At 44.0% G+C, this 17,952-nt stretch overlaps 2 protein-coding genes across 2 annotated transcripts in view; one reads left to right on the forward strand and one right to left on the reverse strand.

Moving 5' to 3' along the window:
* Nucleotides 1-1,036: 1,036 nt before the first annotated feature.
* Nucleotides 1,037-6,384, forward strand: MRPL33 (mitochondrial ribosomal protein L33; the record flags this gene model as incomplete). Its single annotated transcript, XM_009320904.1, has 3 exons — nucleotides 1,037-1,074; nucleotides 3,750-3,856; nucleotides 6,069-6,384. Coding segments are annotated over 3 exons (195 nt in total), but the record flags the coding sequence as incomplete, so codon positions are not given.
* RBKS (ribokinase) overlaps nucleotides 6,297-17,952 on the reverse strand; it is a 71,922-nt gene continuing 60,266 nt past the window's right edge. The window contains exon 9 of the mRNA XM_009320922.1: nucleotides 6,297-7,556. Within this exon, the coding sequence (XP_009319197.1) occupies nucleotides 7,383-7,556 (174 nt within the window). The 3' untranslated portion in view covers nucleotides 6,297-7,382. The remainder of the gene's footprint in view (nucleotides 7,557-17,952) is intronic.

Genomic DNA, 17,952 nt, shown 5'->3' on the forward strand with positions numbered 1-17,952 from the left:
GGGCGTCCTTATCCCCCGGGGAGGGACGGGGCCGTCGTCCAGGGAGGGCGGCTTCCGTGGGGGCAAAGAAGATCAGGGCCGGCGGGAGAGGCCGGCGGGGTGTTTGTGAGGGGCGCCGTTGGCGGAGCGCTAGGCCCTGTGACAGGGGGCGGGGTGGGGGACTCGAGGGCAGCGGAACTTGCGAGCCCTCAGGAGTGAGGTGAAGAAGCTTCAGCTCTTGAGTGGAAAAACGGGAAGTCGCTGGAGGGAGTCGGGTGGTGGGGGAGAGAGTATGAGGTGAGAAACGTGCCCTTCACGGTATCTGGATAAGCTTGGGCTGTGGTGAAGGAACAGCGCAAGAGGAGGTTGACTGGAAGCTCATGATGGCCTAAGCAAGACTTGCACAGACAGAGTATAGATGAGCAATTTTTTTAAGTTTTGGTGGGTTTTTTTTTGCATTTATGCTGTAGATTTATGATTACTTTAAATTCACTGAGCTGACAGAAGAAGATAACTCTGCCTGTTTTGTGCTATGCGGTGGGTTAGATCAGGAGGCCTAAAACCAGCCTTGTTGAGAAGGTTAGTCTCGTCTGAGAACTGCTCCCTGGTCTGGTTCACTGTATGGCCACGCAAACCTTTGTGTTGGAACCGCGGCAGGAACTGGAGCAGGAGCGGGTGTAAGCCAGCAGGGGAGAGTGGGACTGCTGTTTTCAGCAGCAGTGTTAGTTCGTACCTGCCTTAACTGTGTATTCATCTGGTGAATTCATATTCGGCGTTGAAGCTTTATATTGAAAACATCTGGAGGCTGCAACAAGTGCAGTCTGTTGCGCTAGGCGCTGCGTTTGCAGACACTTATAAAGGCGGTGTGATGGAAGAAAGAGCACGCAACTGGGAGCACATAGGTGGAAGGATGAGTGGCATTTTTTTGTGACAGTGAATCTCTGCACAGTCTATCTGGGGCTATTGCAAAGGCAGGCAGTGGAGAACTCTTAATCTTTATGTATTGCATATAAAGGAAACAAGATAAAATTATAACTGTTTCTTCTTCTTTTCTCTTCATGCTGCGAAAAAAACAGTGGCCAAGAGCAAATCTAAGTAAGTGATGTTTTCCTTGCCAGTTTCTGATTTCTGCTACCACCCTGTATCTTCAAGTGACATTACAAAATATTAGGCTTCTCTAGAATTTTTTAATATACCTGAGAGAATTGCAGTCCTTGAGCCTAGCTGCATCCTCTCTGTCCTTCCGCATGTGTGCCTTTTCACAGGTAAGTACAGAATGGTGTGAAAAACCCCCTAGGTTCTAAAAATGCAGCAAAGGCAGGTTTTGTCCTATGGGCTGTCGCGTTGAGCTGAGCTGTAATATCCAAAGTGCCCTGCGCAAGGGAAGCACACCTCTGTGCTTTATGATTAAAGAGGGGCTATAAATTATGCACAAATCTTCCTCTTGTTTACCTTTCATGCTTTTTAGCTGAGGAGGGCAAGCTGAGGCACAGCGTGGGTCTCTGTGTTGTTTGTGGGCTGGGTTTTGGGCAGGTGCTGTGAACCCTTCTCGTAGGCAGGGTGCAGAACGCTTCCCAGTTTTAGCACGTTTGTATGTTTATATGTGAGGAGTGGACGGGGCGGTCAGTGCTCTGGGCATCTTGATTTGCTCTGTAGTCCAGCTCAGGAGAGATGTCAGTGGGCTCTGGAAGAAAATGAGTCACAGTCCTTCGACCTGTAAAGAAAGCTGATGTGTTTTAAGGGTTGGAAAGGAAGGAATATATACTTTCAGCACACCAGTAGTCTTACAGTGTGGATGCAAGGAGACAAGATCACGTGGAGAGAATGACTTGCGTCCAAAATGCTATTTGTAAGAAAATTAGCTAGACAAATCCAAGGGGCTAAACTGATACATTTATATGAATACATTCCTGTCTTCTGATTCTCAGAAGTTGCATTCTGTGCAAGTGTATTACGTTTGGAACCGCACAACCTCAGGAACTATGGCCTTTGGTACATTTTCTGATTTTTTTTTTTTTTTCCAAGAATCAGCCCCCAACAGAGCCAGTACCAACCACTTGCTGGGTTTGAAGAGATTCTTCTGTTACAGGATTTCTGCACAATTGTCAGGGTTTGAAATTAAGAAAGCGCTTCCCAAGTATGTGCCTGACAGGGAAGAGAGCAGTTTGACATCTCGGCAATTATCTATTTGCAGAAACAAAGACAGCAAAGCAGGATGTTTCCACGAGGTGAAAAAGTAGCTTTTAAAAATGGTGTTACTAATGATAATGTAGTGGGTTCCCGCTCCCCCCTTTTTTTTCCTGATGTTCCTTTCTCTGTTCTTTGTATAGTCCCATATATACTTCAGGAATATGTTATCTCCTTATATTATTTATCCTTCCGTGCTACCCTTGGGTTTTTTCCTCGTGTCCCGATAGCTTTCCACTGTTCTTTTCTGCCTCTGCTCCTAGTTACATTTCTTCATTGGGCAGCAAGTTTTCTGAACAAGGTGTATTGTTCAGAAAGGGCTTGGCCTCAGATATGTGGTGCACAAGAATTTCAAGGCCTGGTCGTACTCATACCACTGATTCCCCCAGAAAGGGGAAACTGCACAGCGGCTTTGAGGAAGTGGGTGAGGTACAGGGGAAGGAGTCCGTGTGGTTACTGGTGCTACACATCACACCTGCAGTAGTGTACAGCAGAGGACAATAACTGGGGATAATCCCTAGACTATGCTTGGTCAGTTGGTCTGCAGGAAGCCAGTGTTTTTCTGTTTATTTTGAACTCGACAGTAAATTAGATTGCAAAGCTGAAAAGGGAGAGCTCAGGGAAGTACAGTGGTCAGAGCTGCGCAAGCGGGGAAGAATGGATGTCTCTTCAAGGTTAATTTTGACAGACGATTTTGTATTGGAAGCAGGAAAATGAATTGAATGCCCACGTGGAGAGATGTATCCATCCCTATTGCAATGGAAGGGAAGGATGTAATTTACGGAGTGGTTATAGAGTTTGACCTTTCTTTTGAAACTTCAGAAGATGCCCTGTTGTCCTGGGAAGTTGCACAGATCTCAGCATACTTCCAGGGTGGGTGGTGTGGTGGTGGCTTTCTCAGCCTCCTGGCTTTGCCTGCTCCCAGGGCCGTGGCAGCTGCTGCCAGTCCGCCCCACAAACGGAGAGCCCTCCAGTGGGGAAGGGGGTTCCCGTGGCTGGGTTAACGTCAAGCCCTGTATCTCTAGCGGGATGGACGGTGCCAAGGGGCACTGCTTCTCCTTTTGCATGCCTCTTGTTCCATCCTATCTGCTCGGGTTCCTCTCTGCATGTGGAAGTGACAGTCTACGATACAGTGTTATCTACAGCCTGAACATCTTTAACTACCATTATCCTTCCTCTCTTGCCATTATCTTTTAAGCCATTGTGACTCAACTGTATGCTGATTTATTTTTTTTTTCCTCCTTTCTGTCTTTCTGTCTTTCTTCCCTGTTTTTCTTCCTCCCCCCTCACTGTTCGGTGGAGGCGCTGCTTCTCTCTGGGCTTGTATTCTGTTCAGGAGTTACTTTCTTAAACGTGATGCTGGAGCTTATGGTTTATAGTGGGCTCTTTGTCCGTGTTGTAAGTTTAGCATATAGTATTGACGCTCCCATCCAGAACATCCATGAAGCTGAAATGAAGTATCTTATGGGATTGTGCCAAATTGTTTATGCTAAAAGCTTGTCCGTTTGACCATGCCCTGGCATGGTCAAAGGCAGTTGCTGTGTGCCTGTGCACTGACACAGAGACATTCCTTGTGACTTTAGATACATTCTGGTGAGGATGAAAAGTGCGGCTGAGACGGGCTACTGTTTCAACGTCAGGAGACTCCGACTGCAGGAAAAACTGGTCCTGCTGAGATACGATCCCATTGGTAAGAGGTTGGGGAAGAAGTCAGCCTGCTTTGTATAAGCTTCTGTGACTGTGTGGGGCAAAAGATTTGAATGTAACAGGATTTTTCCCATCTAAGCAGAATATGTCATAACATGTTTCATACTCAGATGACTGTACAGTTGCTGTTCTTCATGACATTCCAGTGGGAAGTAAACGTTACCCTCATTTTACAGATTGTGGCAGTGAAACAAAGTAATGACTTGCCCGACACATCAGAGTCTTTGATGACAGCCATGCCACATGTCAGTGGCAAAGCAAAGTGACACAGGAGTTCTTTCATTCTGTTCCTTTGTGTGGTTTGCTAGACTGTGCTACCTCCAACAAGCAGCCACGAAGTATGCATCAATAGAAATGTTCTGTTAAGCTGCCATGGGTGCTCGAGACAATACATTTTAACCATCACTTACAAAATGGACTTTTTCTTTTAAAGAAATAAACACAAGTTCTTTTTCCTCCACAAATGATACTGCTCTCCAGATGACAGTTTGTGGGTTCTTTTATGTTCCTCTGGTCCTCGCAAGTTTTCTCAGTTTAAGAATCTGATTTGTTGGGCTGTTAGAGCACTTGCCAAGCTGCCTTTTGCTCACCAAGCTTTTTGAAAGGTGACTAAGAGCTCAAGTTTCTGAGGGAGGAACCAGTCTGTAGTTAACATTAAAAAGCTTAATTTAACATTAAAAAGCATAATTTGGAGAAACTTAGAATTTAAACCAGACCATGCTAGAAATAGCATGGGGGAGTTAATGCAAAAAAGGCTTATTTAAATCTATAGAATAAAGAAATGTATTAAGCAGCTCTAACTAGATAACATAATGCATGGCCAGTAGTTATGTGGTTCAAGTTTATTTTTTTCTTATAACTTTATGTTCTTGTTAGATGACTAACCTTCTCATACTCAGATCTAACAGTACAGGAGCTTTATGGCACTTGAGAGAAACCACCAGGGAAGCGGTATGCTCTCATCAGCACTCATGCTGACAGAGGTCGTGGCTCTCCTTCTGAATTCCATACAGAAAGGGAATGGGAGATCACTGGGATTATTTTCTTGAATAAGAAAAGTTTAAATTACTGCATCGAAACATTGTGCAAAGTGATCCTCCAGAAGCTTCGCAACTTGTAGGAAATGTGAAGAGAGCGGAGAGCTCAGGCTAAGTAGCGCTTCTGTTGCAGAACATGTAGTAGGTTGTTGAAGTACGAAATTGGAAATAATTAAGAAAAAAAGCTCTGATCTTTGTAGCCTGTAGTAGAACACAAGTGAGAAATTGATGTGAGAAAGTGCTGCATGTGTGAAGGGATGTAAATTTGAGTCTAGATACCAACTCACATCAGGAATATGTTAGGAAGCATTTTCACTTGGCATGCATTTTCACCTTATGTTTTGTACTTCTCAAAAACCTGGGACCTCCACAGAATGAAGCTTTTCAGTGAAGTAGTGGCAGTAGTGCCCAAGTTTCACTACCTCCTAACTGCAGCAACAGAACGTGTTACTAAGTTGCAGTATTTCTTAAAGCGAAACTTTTATGTGGAAGAAGATGATTTTGTTATTGTGTGGATTGCTCTTGCGTAGCTTACAAAGGAATTCATATAATGAAGTTCAATCGGAACAGTGGTGCTTTTCAAATGGCATTGTAACACTTTGCTTTGATTTTTTTTTTAAATTTTTTTTTTTAGTAATGCACTGACTGTGCTTAACCTGTAGCTGAACTGACTTTGATGACATCTGCATCGGGCGTTGGAGGCAGGGTCGGTTTGTGCCTCATTGAGAGATCCACAGGACACTTAGTTAACGTTTCAGTCAGTCTGTGAGACCGACTAGATCCAGCTCATCATCTGTAGTTGTTGGGGCTCTGAAGTTGAAGCGTAGTAGAAAGCAGTAAGAACCTATTTTTGTCCCTCCATCGAGCAGCCGTGACTCAGAATAGTCACACAGAGCAGCTGTTGAATGTTTTCAGCCACTCAAATCCTGATACTTATTTTCACAGAGGTAAAATGGACCTCTTAGGAACTAAAAATTACATGTGGTAAAGTGAAAGCACCACTAAACTCCTTCAAGAGTTGGTTAACAGCAGCGCCGTGCCAGTCAGTTGCTCCGCACTCATTTAAGCAGCGAAGGCAGCCAGGAGAAAGGGACGTAGGCTCGTTGGATTGAATTTTAACACTTCAGGCTTCTTAACAGATTCTTTTTTTCCCTATAGCAAAACAACGTGTCCTCTTCACAGAGAAGAGAAAAATCCGCTCTATCTGAACAATGACTGGACTTGATTTATGCATGAGGAGAGGATGGTCTGGGGGGAGGACGGGGTGAACGCTGATTCAGAAATCCAGCAACGTGGGCTGAAAAGAGAGGAAATGAACTGGGATCACCGTCTCCTGTGACTTGAAGGCCATTGTGAATAAAACAATGTAGAGAGAGAAAATTCTTAGTGTCTGGACATAGATCATCACAGTAACATTTATTTATCTTTTGAGTTATTTTTACAGTACTCAATTAAAAAAAAATTAAATAGCAAATCCCATTGTCTGTGTTTTCCATTGTGAAAGAGGCTGTAATCTTCAAAGGAACTATTGTTTTATAAGGCAATAAAAATTAACATTTTCCACAGCCAATGGCAGGATTCCAATTTTTTCTACCCTACCAGCCACAGATTCAACAGTAGTGACCACGAATTGGTGTCATTCCTTGGAGGGGTAGTGTTGCACCAGCTCCTTCCTAGGAAAGGAAGAGGCAATGGGAACCTGGTGAAATAAGATGAGCTTTTGGATGAGCTATGACCACGGCTAAAAGGGCTATATTATTTTCAGTCAGGCAAGTAGGACAGGTTTTTCACTCCTGGATTTCTGTCAAGTGTGAAGAAAGTAGACAGCCAAAGTAGTTCTCTGATGCTTTTGGAAGTTTTTCTTCCTTAACTAGCTCACCTATGTTTAGAGCAATATGGCTAGAAACATTTTTCAAAGTCTATCTCAGTAGCACTCTTGTCCTCTTGCCAGTTTGAGGGACCTTCCACAGTCGGGCAGAGTGCAGTGCCGCAGCCCGCGTCTGAGGCACGCGGGAATAGATGGGCCAGGGCTCGATGTACGGTGCTTTGTTACGAGCCGAACGCTGGCCTTGGTGTCTGCAGCTGAGGACTGAAGTTGCAATCTCAGAGCTAACGCTCTGCTTCATGTGCTGAAGTTCTGATAAAATCAAGTAAAAATATTACCAGGAGCCCAACACCCTCCAGAGTTTTTGCTGTAAACTTCATGTAGTTCAGTCTAGCGCGTTGTGTGGGATGGCCAGAAGCCCAATGGTTATGTGTGGGGCCAGAGAGACCTGCTGGGCTGTGTTTGGAAGGCCCACCCAACCCACCCCATCGCACTGTTGTAGAACAGGAACTAACAGGATTCCTCAAATAAGAAGCTAAGAGACTTTCCTGGTCTTTCCAGTCAGCAGAGGAGAACCTCGGTGCAGTCAAAAGAATAATGCTGTCTGGGATAAGATAAAATCAGTACATTGAGCTAGACAATGTCAATTAGAAAAGGTCCCGAGGCAAGTCCTTCCTGTAAGGATATGAAGATTGTGTCCCTGATGCCTGGACGCTCACTGATGCGACGCAGTTCGACTTCCTGATCATTTCCTCCATGGGTAACTTGGGATAATAAGCCAGGTAGAAGGCCAGTGCTCCCACAAAACTGTCTCCAGCTCCCTAGAATAAAATAACAAGTTTAAGCGTACTTGCACAGGGAGACAATTCAGATGCGTTTACTGGAAAGACAAAAGCTGCAGCGCTGATGGCAGGAGTCGGGAAATTGTTCAGGGGTTGGGTTCAGCTCACTTTTCTACACCTAGGAAATTCTGCCACGCTAAACTAATGCCACAATACTCTCTTTGTGCCCAGCTGCTGAATCGAGGTACACACTACAATATGGCTTAAACGTAAAGAAAAAGACAGGCAAGTGTGCTACAGCTCAGCAGCGTGCTGTTATAAACACTGCTTTTGAAACTTCCTGTTGTTGGAGTGTCAGATTGTGATTTCTCAACCTGAATGTTTCATTAAAGCTGTTTCTCTCTCATTTAACTTCTGTTTTTCATAAAGGGCAGTGGTAGAAGGGACAGAGAAAAGGGGAAAAAAATAAGCCGTGTGGCTTGTGGCGTCTGTAAATTCCTAGTTGCAGAATGATACGTTTTGATGCCTCCAGAACTTGGCTTGTTGTTCACTAAAAAGGTCCCACTAATGAAGGTCTATGCTGCGTCTCTCACGCAAACGGCTCTTACTCCTGGGGCAAGCCTTCCCACCTGTGCCGAGCTTGACCATGGGGGTGGAGGACAGCGACATTCACCCATTCACCTGGAGCTCTGGCAGCCGTGGCCCTCTTGAGCTACCCATCCCCAGGCCGTGTCTCCCACGAGAGCTGCCTGATGCTCTGCCCCTCCCCACGCAAGCCCTCGGCAAACGGGGAGTACACCTTCCCCACAGGGGCGCTGGCCCTGCCCGGGCTTCCTCTGACCCTTTAGCCCGGATACCACTAGTTCTCTGATCAGCAGGGAATGACAACCGTTTGCCTCCTGAGCGCTTTTTAACAATAACTGTTGTTTTGCCATGTTCGGTGCTCTGTAGTGTCCCAACAACTGGCAAAATGAATCATTTTTCACTTGATTTGCTCATGTCATTCCACAGTGTCCCTTCCCCCTCCTCCCCTAAAACTGGCTTGATTTCTAAGGCCAGACTGATAACAATTCTTGTTGGTACCATAAAACTGGTTCTAAGGTCCCCTTTTTTTAATCATACTTTCATACCAGTAAAAGCGTTAACGCTGGGCACACTGGTAATACCTTATTTCATTTGAGAACTAGCATAGGGACTATCTCCCCTGAGGGGTTTTGCCTCTGTAGTTGTAATAAATAGGCCCCAAGAGTCATGCGGCAAGAGCAAAGGGCCTGGAAAAAGTTAGTTAAGATAGCTGAGCAAAATTTCTAACGGGAAGTTAAGGCTAGGAAGTAATTTTCCAATTTTGAGTTCTAGCGGTTCTCAGCGTTAAACTCCTACTTACCCTAAAGTCAGCTGCATATAATATCATTCCGGCAAAAAAATACGATTTCCACAGAAATCTGTTTGCAACGTTACAAGCAGCTGACAGGGCAGAGCAGCGTGGCAATTGCAAGGGAACCCTAAAGGGGGTGAGCGCAGGATAGGGGTGCCCACGCCACGCCTTGTCCCTCCTTGCCCAGCCCTTCCACAGCAGCTGTTTGCATTGGTGTTCCCAGTCAGGAAACTCCCTGCTTAACTCTCGCTTAGCCTGAAGTTTGGACGCTGTCTTCTATCGCCTTCACAGCGGGGTACGATGTAGAGTATCGCCTGGCAAGTTAATAAGCGAAAGTTGTACCCCAGCACGCAGCTGTAGCAGCACCTGTTTCAACAGTTCCGTATTCCTGAACCCACCAGGGGCAGGTGAAGGTTTTTATCAATTTCTGTTGGGCCTTTGTCTCCCTCCTGGTTTCCAGAGTGCTCCCACAATGGCAGGTGGAGCAGGAGCAGGTGACTGCTAGTTAAGCATTGCCAGTGTCTTTTGTCTGATGCATAATACAAAAATCTCCGGCCCATCTCAGAGTTTATAATCTAATCGGTGCATGATTAATTATTAAAGCTACTTTGGCGCTGCTGTTACAGGCAGAAGCAGAATTTCAGCAAGCAGATCAGTTATGCTGTAGCTCTAGCAGGAAGAACTCGTCATTTTTACATCAAATATTTCTCATACAGTGATCACTGGGTAATGGAAGTGGCCAAATGTTATTTTAATGAGGAATACTCAGAATATCTGGTGTCAAATAGCATAAACTACTACCCGGCAGCAGCACGGAGCAGAATACTATCTTTTTGATCATTTTTTTCAATGGAGGTAACTAAACACTGCCCCAAATAAGTGCTGCGCTGTTTGCTATTGGAGCAAAAAAGACTAACCGCACATCACCCAGGTCTTAGTTTGGATGACGGCAAGATGGAGCGTAAGTAAGTTCTCCCTGCAAAGTCACTGTGCCTCTCCACTTGTGGGTGATGCTCTGAGGTTGTGAGACGGCTGTAGATCTCCCTTTCGGCGAGGCTGAACAATGTTAAATGACTATAAAGGTGGAAAAGGGGATGAACAGCAGACTTCCATGCAGAATGGAAAAAGGCCCCCTAGTATTTTTTTTGCAAGAGAAAAGATTAAGGGATGATTGGAGAATATACAGAAGGGTTTGATGCCAGTAAACTTTTGCTGAAATCCTTACTTCCCATACAGAGACTGAAGCAGTCAGTGTCTCTAAAGCTCAGCTATTACAGTCCCCAAGGGTATCATAAATTCAGTTGTTGGTACGTAAACATTTGGGGGGGGGCTGTTTTCAATATGGGAGCTACTACACTGAAAACAGCGGCATGCATCAGACTGATTATGTGGATACCCTGTTCAACCTTGCTTCTGGTCTGTGCAGACACGGCTGGTCAAACATGACTTAAAGAGCAATAGCAGAACTGATTCAGCTGCAAGGTTGACTGCAATAAAGACTATTTTTGGCTTACAGAAACAGACCTTCCCTCTTTGGTATTGTGGATTAAACTACATTGGGTTTGGTAGATTGAGAAAAGGTCAGCACAGAGCAGAAGAAGGAACAGGCTCAGAGTAAAATCAAGATTATCCAAACTCTGGATTAGCAAATACTAGCTTTACATTTAGCTGTTTCAAAACCTGCTATAAGAAAAAAAAAAAAACCTACTTTGCAAAAATAATGAATTTTGAAAATGACCAGTAAGGTGCATTTATTCTGCTCACTGACAAAATACAAACACAGAATATGTAGTATTTTACGTTCTTCAGCATTTGTCTTCCAGGAATCCTAATACATTGCAGACTTTGAGATAATCCTCATATCCTTGAGTGCCTGGAGACAATTCATTCCATAATTATAAAAACATAACTTGTTTAACCTTTCTCTGAAGCAGATGCTAGTTTGTATGAAATAAAAGAAAGAATTGGATCAAAAAATTTGTCTGATATGGCATGGCTAGTTCTAAAATGCAAATGTTATGGTTTTGACTAAGTTTTATGGTTTTTGAAGCAGTTTTGAAAACCTATTTATATTCTGTGCCAGTAGTCTGGAAGGTCCTTGTTTTCCTGTGTGTCTGGAAAAGGGCATTTTTGTTTGTTACGATCCAGCACTGATTGAGGTTCTGTGCCTCTAGAGAAGAGAAAACCCACGAAAACACTTCTATTTATACCTTAGCTTTTGTTAGTCCTGATTTGTCAGAAGCTGGTTCACAACTTTAGTATAACTATTTTTATACGATGCTGCCCCGAGAAGCTTTTTAAGGAAAGTGCTTTGTAAGTGGAAACTATATTGTTCAACAGCCTTTCCAGCAAGTAAAGCATTTTTCAATCAGTCATGCATAGAATAATAGGATGCATTTCACTTACACAATAAGATGACTTGTTCACCAAAAAAATTTGGAGGCCAAGAGGCCAAAAGCTACAGTTCACAGTGTCACAGCAGTTGTACTGTCTTGTTCTAGGGCAACCTCTTGCTCGGCCTTCGCCCTCCCAGCCTGTCCTCTTGGGCAAGAGTAATGGCAACCATGTCAGAACAGGAGGGGGCTCTGGCTCCTGAAGCCTGACGTTGTTACTGAACCTCAGAAAACCTTCCTGGGGTGATTTTTCAAGAAGTCACAGCCCATGTGCGCTCTGTGTATTACACGGATTCATTCCATTAAATACATTGTAAGAGCGTGTTACCAAGTGCTAAAAAGGGTGATGCGTTGTATAGCAGTACCAAAGAAACATTAGGCATGCATGTAATGGTAAATTCTTTGTTTAGTGAATAAATCAAAACATCAATCCAAAAGCTGTCAAAAACGGCATTATGATGTAGAATCAACGATACTGCTTGCAATGATGCTTATAGTCTCCTAGGAGCATTCACAGCAGTGCACAAATGAGCGAAGCCTGAGGATTACACTGATTTAGTGCAGTCTAAATGCGTGGCAAGCAGAGGTGCCCAACTCTGTGGAAGGAACTGGGCCTTGGAGAATTCCTGTTGTATTTATAGCACTCCATAACCATGTGATACTGAATTATGCTAAGGATGTTATCGCTCTCTGTCACATCTGCTCAACATTCCTTGCTGTACCCCTGCCTACTCTGTACCCAAACTACAAATCAGCCCTACGTGACACAAAAATATCTGTCAGCGAAGACACTCACTGTCCGTTGCTCATAAGTGGGGAAAGCCGATGTCTCCCTACAAGAATCCCTGGGCTGTGCTTTGATGAAAGGTTACTAGTGGAACTGGAGAAACATTTCCAGCCTTTGGGATATATTCAGACATTCTTGTGCCAGGAGGGTCTATGTCTCAGCTAGGAGATAATTTCAGCTGAAATGCTCAGGGAGTAAAATGTCCCTTGGTAACAGTGGTTGAATCAGTTATACAGCTTTTTTTTTTTGGTCTTTATTTTTATGATTTCCTTCTCCCTGAAAGAGCCCATGTTTATCCTCTATGTGATGGAGAATGGTTTATTTCTGGAAATGTTACTGGCTGGTTTTTTGACTTTTGCATTTATTTGACTGTGCAATATTTTTTTTTATTTTTGTGGGGTTTAATTATTCCCCTCCCCCCTGCCCCCCCATTTTTCCTTATGTTTCACTGGAGAGATAATTTGGCAGTTTGAATTATGACAGTCTTTAAATTAAACTAACAACTCCACTACTTTGAAACTCTCCTGAAATTAAACTAATTTGACTATCTTCAAACTATGTCCTAAGCTCAAGGCCTAACAGGGGTGACTACACCCACAGTGTCTGGGGTTGCTGATCCTGTGTGAAAGGATTGCCGTCTTTGTAGGGCACCCCACAGATGCTGGTGGGGCTCTGCACAGCTGTGCTTACAGGAGCAGACCTTTGGTCACAAACCTCCAAAACCTGAAATATTTGAAAATTACAAAGAGATTTTCCACAATAACCAGACAGTTATTCCTAAATACTGTCCATTCCTAAAAACTCCCATCTATGCATGGAGTTTTGAGCCAGAATAAAATGATAAAGAGTCCTTAACATGGAACTACAAAATTTTGCAATAAAGAACAAATGAACTTGAAACAAATAGCAGGGCTCGCCTTTTTAGATTGAAGTTAAGCTTTTGGTGCAGGCTAGAGAGCACTGCAAAGCTACTTGGGTTGAAGATAAAGGAGAAGTACTAGGAGAGCACACTGTGCTCCAGACTTTTAGGGTCTGGATCCACAACTGCATTACTGTGCTTAATCTGTGCTCTGGTAATTGAGTGTTTCTGCAGTCTTGTCACGAAGACAAGCTAGAACATACATAGAGAGAAATAGGAAAATACATAGAGAGAATCCATGGTAGGCGGTGCTCGTCTGTTCCTTTCTTCTTCCCCTCTGCCTTCCCCAAACACACACCGATGCTGCCTGATGTGGTCTGCGCACTCCAGACCAAGTCACAGGGAACTGTTATGCTGCTGTCCCACCATCCGCTCCTTCCTCCCGGCCACGTGCGGAATGGCTGTATTCAGCCACTGTTTAAGAACGGCGGGAGGTGTAAGCTAACACATTTTAATTTGCATTCCCTGTAGGTTGACAGTGCACTCGATTCCAGTGATTCAGACTGCAGTTTCGTAATAGGCTTAAGCCAATCCATGGTTACGTTATTGCTGAAAGGCTCAGTCCCCACTCATGTTTTTATCCTTGTCTCATGTTCCCACGCCCTCCCCTACATCAGATCTAGCACTCGTGCAGCCAAGCAGTGAGGCAGATCAGTTCTCTGATCCATCTGAAGACTAAGCCAGCTAACACTGACCAAGAAACATTAGTTTCCATCCAGATTGGCAAGCTGCTGTATTACCACATGATAGCTAGTCCAATGCAAAGGAGAAAGAGGTTAGAAACACTCCTTTCGGCAGCAGCGTGATCTTGGATCAGCTTAAGCCAACTGTGAAACCTCACCCTCGGTCAACACCAGGCAATTCATTAACTCAGCTGTGTACCCAAGCCCTAATACTCTGGCTCCTCGTTCACACAGGGAAAGCTGCCTGTTCCACTCTTCCCCCTGTAGCCGGTGGGCTCCGACTGGAGGAATGAGGGAATGATCATGCTTCCTTTCTGTATCTTTTTCAGACTGTTCTGGGAAGCTGTGGGAAGGAGCAATCCCTGACTTTCTTGCACTTATGTTGCATCGTACTTGCATAGCTATGCATGGGGAAAATTTCTTGCTCACTTACTCAAGCTGAACAAGGGCAGCATGTCATCTGGTCCTTCACATGTCTTGAGAACTTAGAGGTAACTAAACTACACCCACTGTAGAATATCAGTTGGGAAACATCAAAACCAGAGCACACCACACAATGCTTCACATCAGCCATCAGGAATTTTTACCCACTTCCTGACAGATTTCCTGATGGTTCATTAACAGTGATTAATCAGCCTGACCGTTAACCCCCTGCATTCCTGAGAGATTAATCTCGATACAAGGCCTCCTGCATGCCTTTTCTTTCCTTTCTGAAACATCCTACTACATTAAGTTATTCACTGTTTCTAAAAAGATCAGCGACAAGCATTACAGATGCATGAATTCCCCTGAAAAGTTATCTGGTTTGTGGTGAATGTTGGAAATAAAACATACAACGTTTACAACTCTGCAATTTTTAATTTGTATGTGATCTAAAAAGCACAGCTGAAAGTATCTAGAGATCTGGCAATATCACACAGTCCTGCTTTACATTTCAAAGCCCCTATACAGCATCTGTTTTGAAGGCAGGTAATAATGCTCTCATTTCACATGACGGGAACTGAACCCAACTTAAGATCAAGAACGTTAGGAACACCCACTTTGAGACATCTGTGGGGCTGAATCCAGAGCTCCTGATCTTGCACGGACTTTAACGGGAGTCACATGAGCTACCCATCCTTCAAAAATGAGGCACAGCTTGGGAATCCCGAAACTGAGGTATCCAAAATTAGTAAGTGGACCTCCATGAGCTGCCCACAGCTCTGCTAGACTCTCAGTCAGGATCAGAACAGAGGAGCTCCCACCTCGCTGTTTACAAGAAAAATACTGCAAGGTTTCTGTGAGGTGATGGCTTTCTCTTAGCGCACACTGACGAAATCTGGGAGGGAGCACGGGAGAGCTTTGTTCTGCCAGGTAATAATATTCCAGTATGCCACTCAGCACCAGGGAAGAAAGTTATTCTGTGTTATAGACTAACCCCAGAAAGCCAACAAAGTATTCACCCACAGGGAGCACTCTGTTTTCTGAATCATCAAAACAATTCAGTGTGATGATGCTCATATAAACTCCTTTCAACTCCAGATAGCATTAATGAGAGGTGATGAATTTCTTTCTTTCTTACACAATGGAGTAAGAGCACTGAACCAGGAACTCCACACGCCTTTCTGAAAACAACGGAACCATGTGGCTGAACTTGTGAGGTTCCCATCAACCAAACAATTCACCACTACTCTGATTCCTACGCTACCAGAGTGATAGATATTTTGGCAAGGAGTATTTCAATTTAGGATACACTTCTGTGTAAATCTTCAGCTTAAGCTTCAGTTAGCTTTTGCCTTGGTACCTGCTTCTTCCCTGGTTTCACACTTGAGCTATGATCTGTGACCTCCTTTCATTTGATCTGAAAGTTCATACCTCACAGAGAAACTCAAAACCAGCAGAGGAAACCCTCCACACTTCTTTTATTGCTGGAGTGCATATAGAAAACCTACGACATACGAAACACAGTACTGGAAAACTCTCATTACACTTCAGCTCAATACAAAACTCTCCAGTGGCACTCTTGCAAAGAACAGCGTATATACCAAGATGTGTCAACAACAGCGAAGCACGCAGACATCGCCACTAACAGAAATAAGATGGATTTTCAGTTGAACATGCTACAGGAGCTCTATCTACCTTTCCCAAAGTTTGAACTTGCACGGAATCAGAGTCGTGGTTGAAACTCAGCCCTAAATATAGCAACTCCTCAGAAGGTTGATTTGTACATCTCAAACTGGTTTATCAAGCCTCAACAACACGCACCTACTCTCCTACTCTAATGAAAAGCTTCGCTTATCTCACTTCCTTGAGAAGTACTTCACTCCCTTCATTATTCATGTCACACTCATGCCAACTTGTAATTTCTTCCTAACAAAGCTCACGCTTATGTATTAATTCACAAATTTCATCTAATGAACAAATGAAACTAGAGCCAAAGCCCTGCCCAGAAAACATCACGTTATTCTCATAATCCACTGCAAATACTGGCAGTGGGTTTCCCTTCCAAACAATGAGCTCCCCAGCCAGGAGAGAACTGGCCAAATTGTCACCGACTGCGTCACCCGGTATCCCATCAGGGGCTTACATGGCTTCAGGACCCCATAATCCAACAGCCAAGTCAGAAGGGGGAAATCTCCTTGCTGGGCAATTTCACTAGCCACATGTGTTTTTTTTCTCTCAGACTGAAAATGCCAGAAAACTCTTAAGTGATCCCATCTAATCTGACGAGATGCACTCAGAATGACACAACTGCCATCTCGCCTGGAATTGATAAAAAAAACATTCTTTTTTTGCACGAAAGCTCCATATGCTCGAGTGCCTCTTTCAAAACCACAGTATCTAGCCTTTGTTGGCTGGCCACTGCTCCCGCCTACCTCTGAACTACACATCCTGGAGGGAAAAAAAAAACCACCAAACTTCAGGAGGTTTTTTTGTCTGAGCTCACTCTAGCACTGTCCTCTTGCCAGCTCCCCGCATTCTTTTTCCTACTGAGTTTGTCCAATCTTTTCGATGAGTATGCGAGTTGTAGCTCCTCTCTCTAAGTTCAGCAAGATGTGACCTACAAGCCAGAACTGCTGCTCTGCTCTAGGGCATTGTTCTCTGCTACCCACCCATTCTGTTGTCTTTAACCCACGGGGCAGGCGTGCAGAAAACAGGGCTCCCGCACCTCGCTCGTGGTCTTCAGCAGTAGGTGAGCACCAAGGCACTGCTTCTGACAGAAAGGCATTCTCTGCGGGATTGCCTGTAAAATGGATCTCTCCAACGAACATACTGCCTGCTTAATGATTTCAGTAACAAAATCACAGACACCAGTAATGAGGCACAAGCTTCAGAGACTTTTCCTTACCTGTATTTCTGCGTCTATTTGTGCTTTGAAATGAATACAAACAATACTCCTTAGCCATTTGTGCAGCTGACAAACATTGCTGCCAGAATTTGGGAATCTGCTTTTCTACAGCTGAGTTGGTCTAGAATAGCTGGTTTTATATGTGTATGTCTATCTCTACACACACAGACACAAAATAAAACCCTGAGGAAAGTGACAAAATCATTATGCTCAACTGCAAACTGGCCATTAAAGGCATTCCTATAGGTTACTGCCATCAATCACCAAAACTTACGGTTTTGGCTTCCTTCCATTTGTCTAGTTGAAGCTGTAAAATATATTCTGTCCACGGGACAGGCTACGAAAGATTAAAACTCCTTTATTCTTGATAAGAAATAAAACTTCTGGCATTTTCTGTGGTTAGAATTTGCAAAAGCAAGAAGCCTGATTTCCCCACTATTCTCATTTCTCTGTTCTTGTTCTTTTGAAAACCTAATTATGCAATATCACTGATCCAACGCAAACCTTTCTGGTTTCTGTAGTGACCAAAATTACTTGGCAATGAAAACTCTGTTGGGGGAAATCAGGTCTTAGTTCAATATCAACATTACTGCAGTTGGCATTTCTGGATAACTAAGTAGGCAACGGGCTCGGAAGCCAGGTTTGCCTTCTCTCACCATAGCCAGAACTGATGTGAACAAACTGAGAATAGGTTACGTTCCACAATAGCCAGGATGATACCTGGTTCTGCAGAGAATAGCTTTAAAGAAGAAAAGAATACACATAACATTTGTAAGCTAACCATAAATGCAAGAGGCAAAAAATGATGAGGAGTTTGGCCAAGAATATGCTGCACTATTACACAGTGGATCACATTTTCAACTTCCTACGTCTCAGGCCAGAAAAAGATACTTGGGAAGGTGATGCTCTGGATGTGCCAGAAGCGCCAGCTTCCAGTAGCTATTTTTAAC

This window comes from Pygoscelis adeliae, unplaced genomic scaffold, assembly GCF_000699105.1.
Source record: "Pygoscelis adeliae isolate BGI_AS28 unplaced genomic scaffold, ASM69910v1 Scaffold233, whole genome shotgun sequence".
Classification (NCBI taxonomy): Eukaryota; Metazoa; Chordata; class Aves; order Sphenisciformes; family Spheniscidae; genus Pygoscelis; species Pygoscelis adeliae.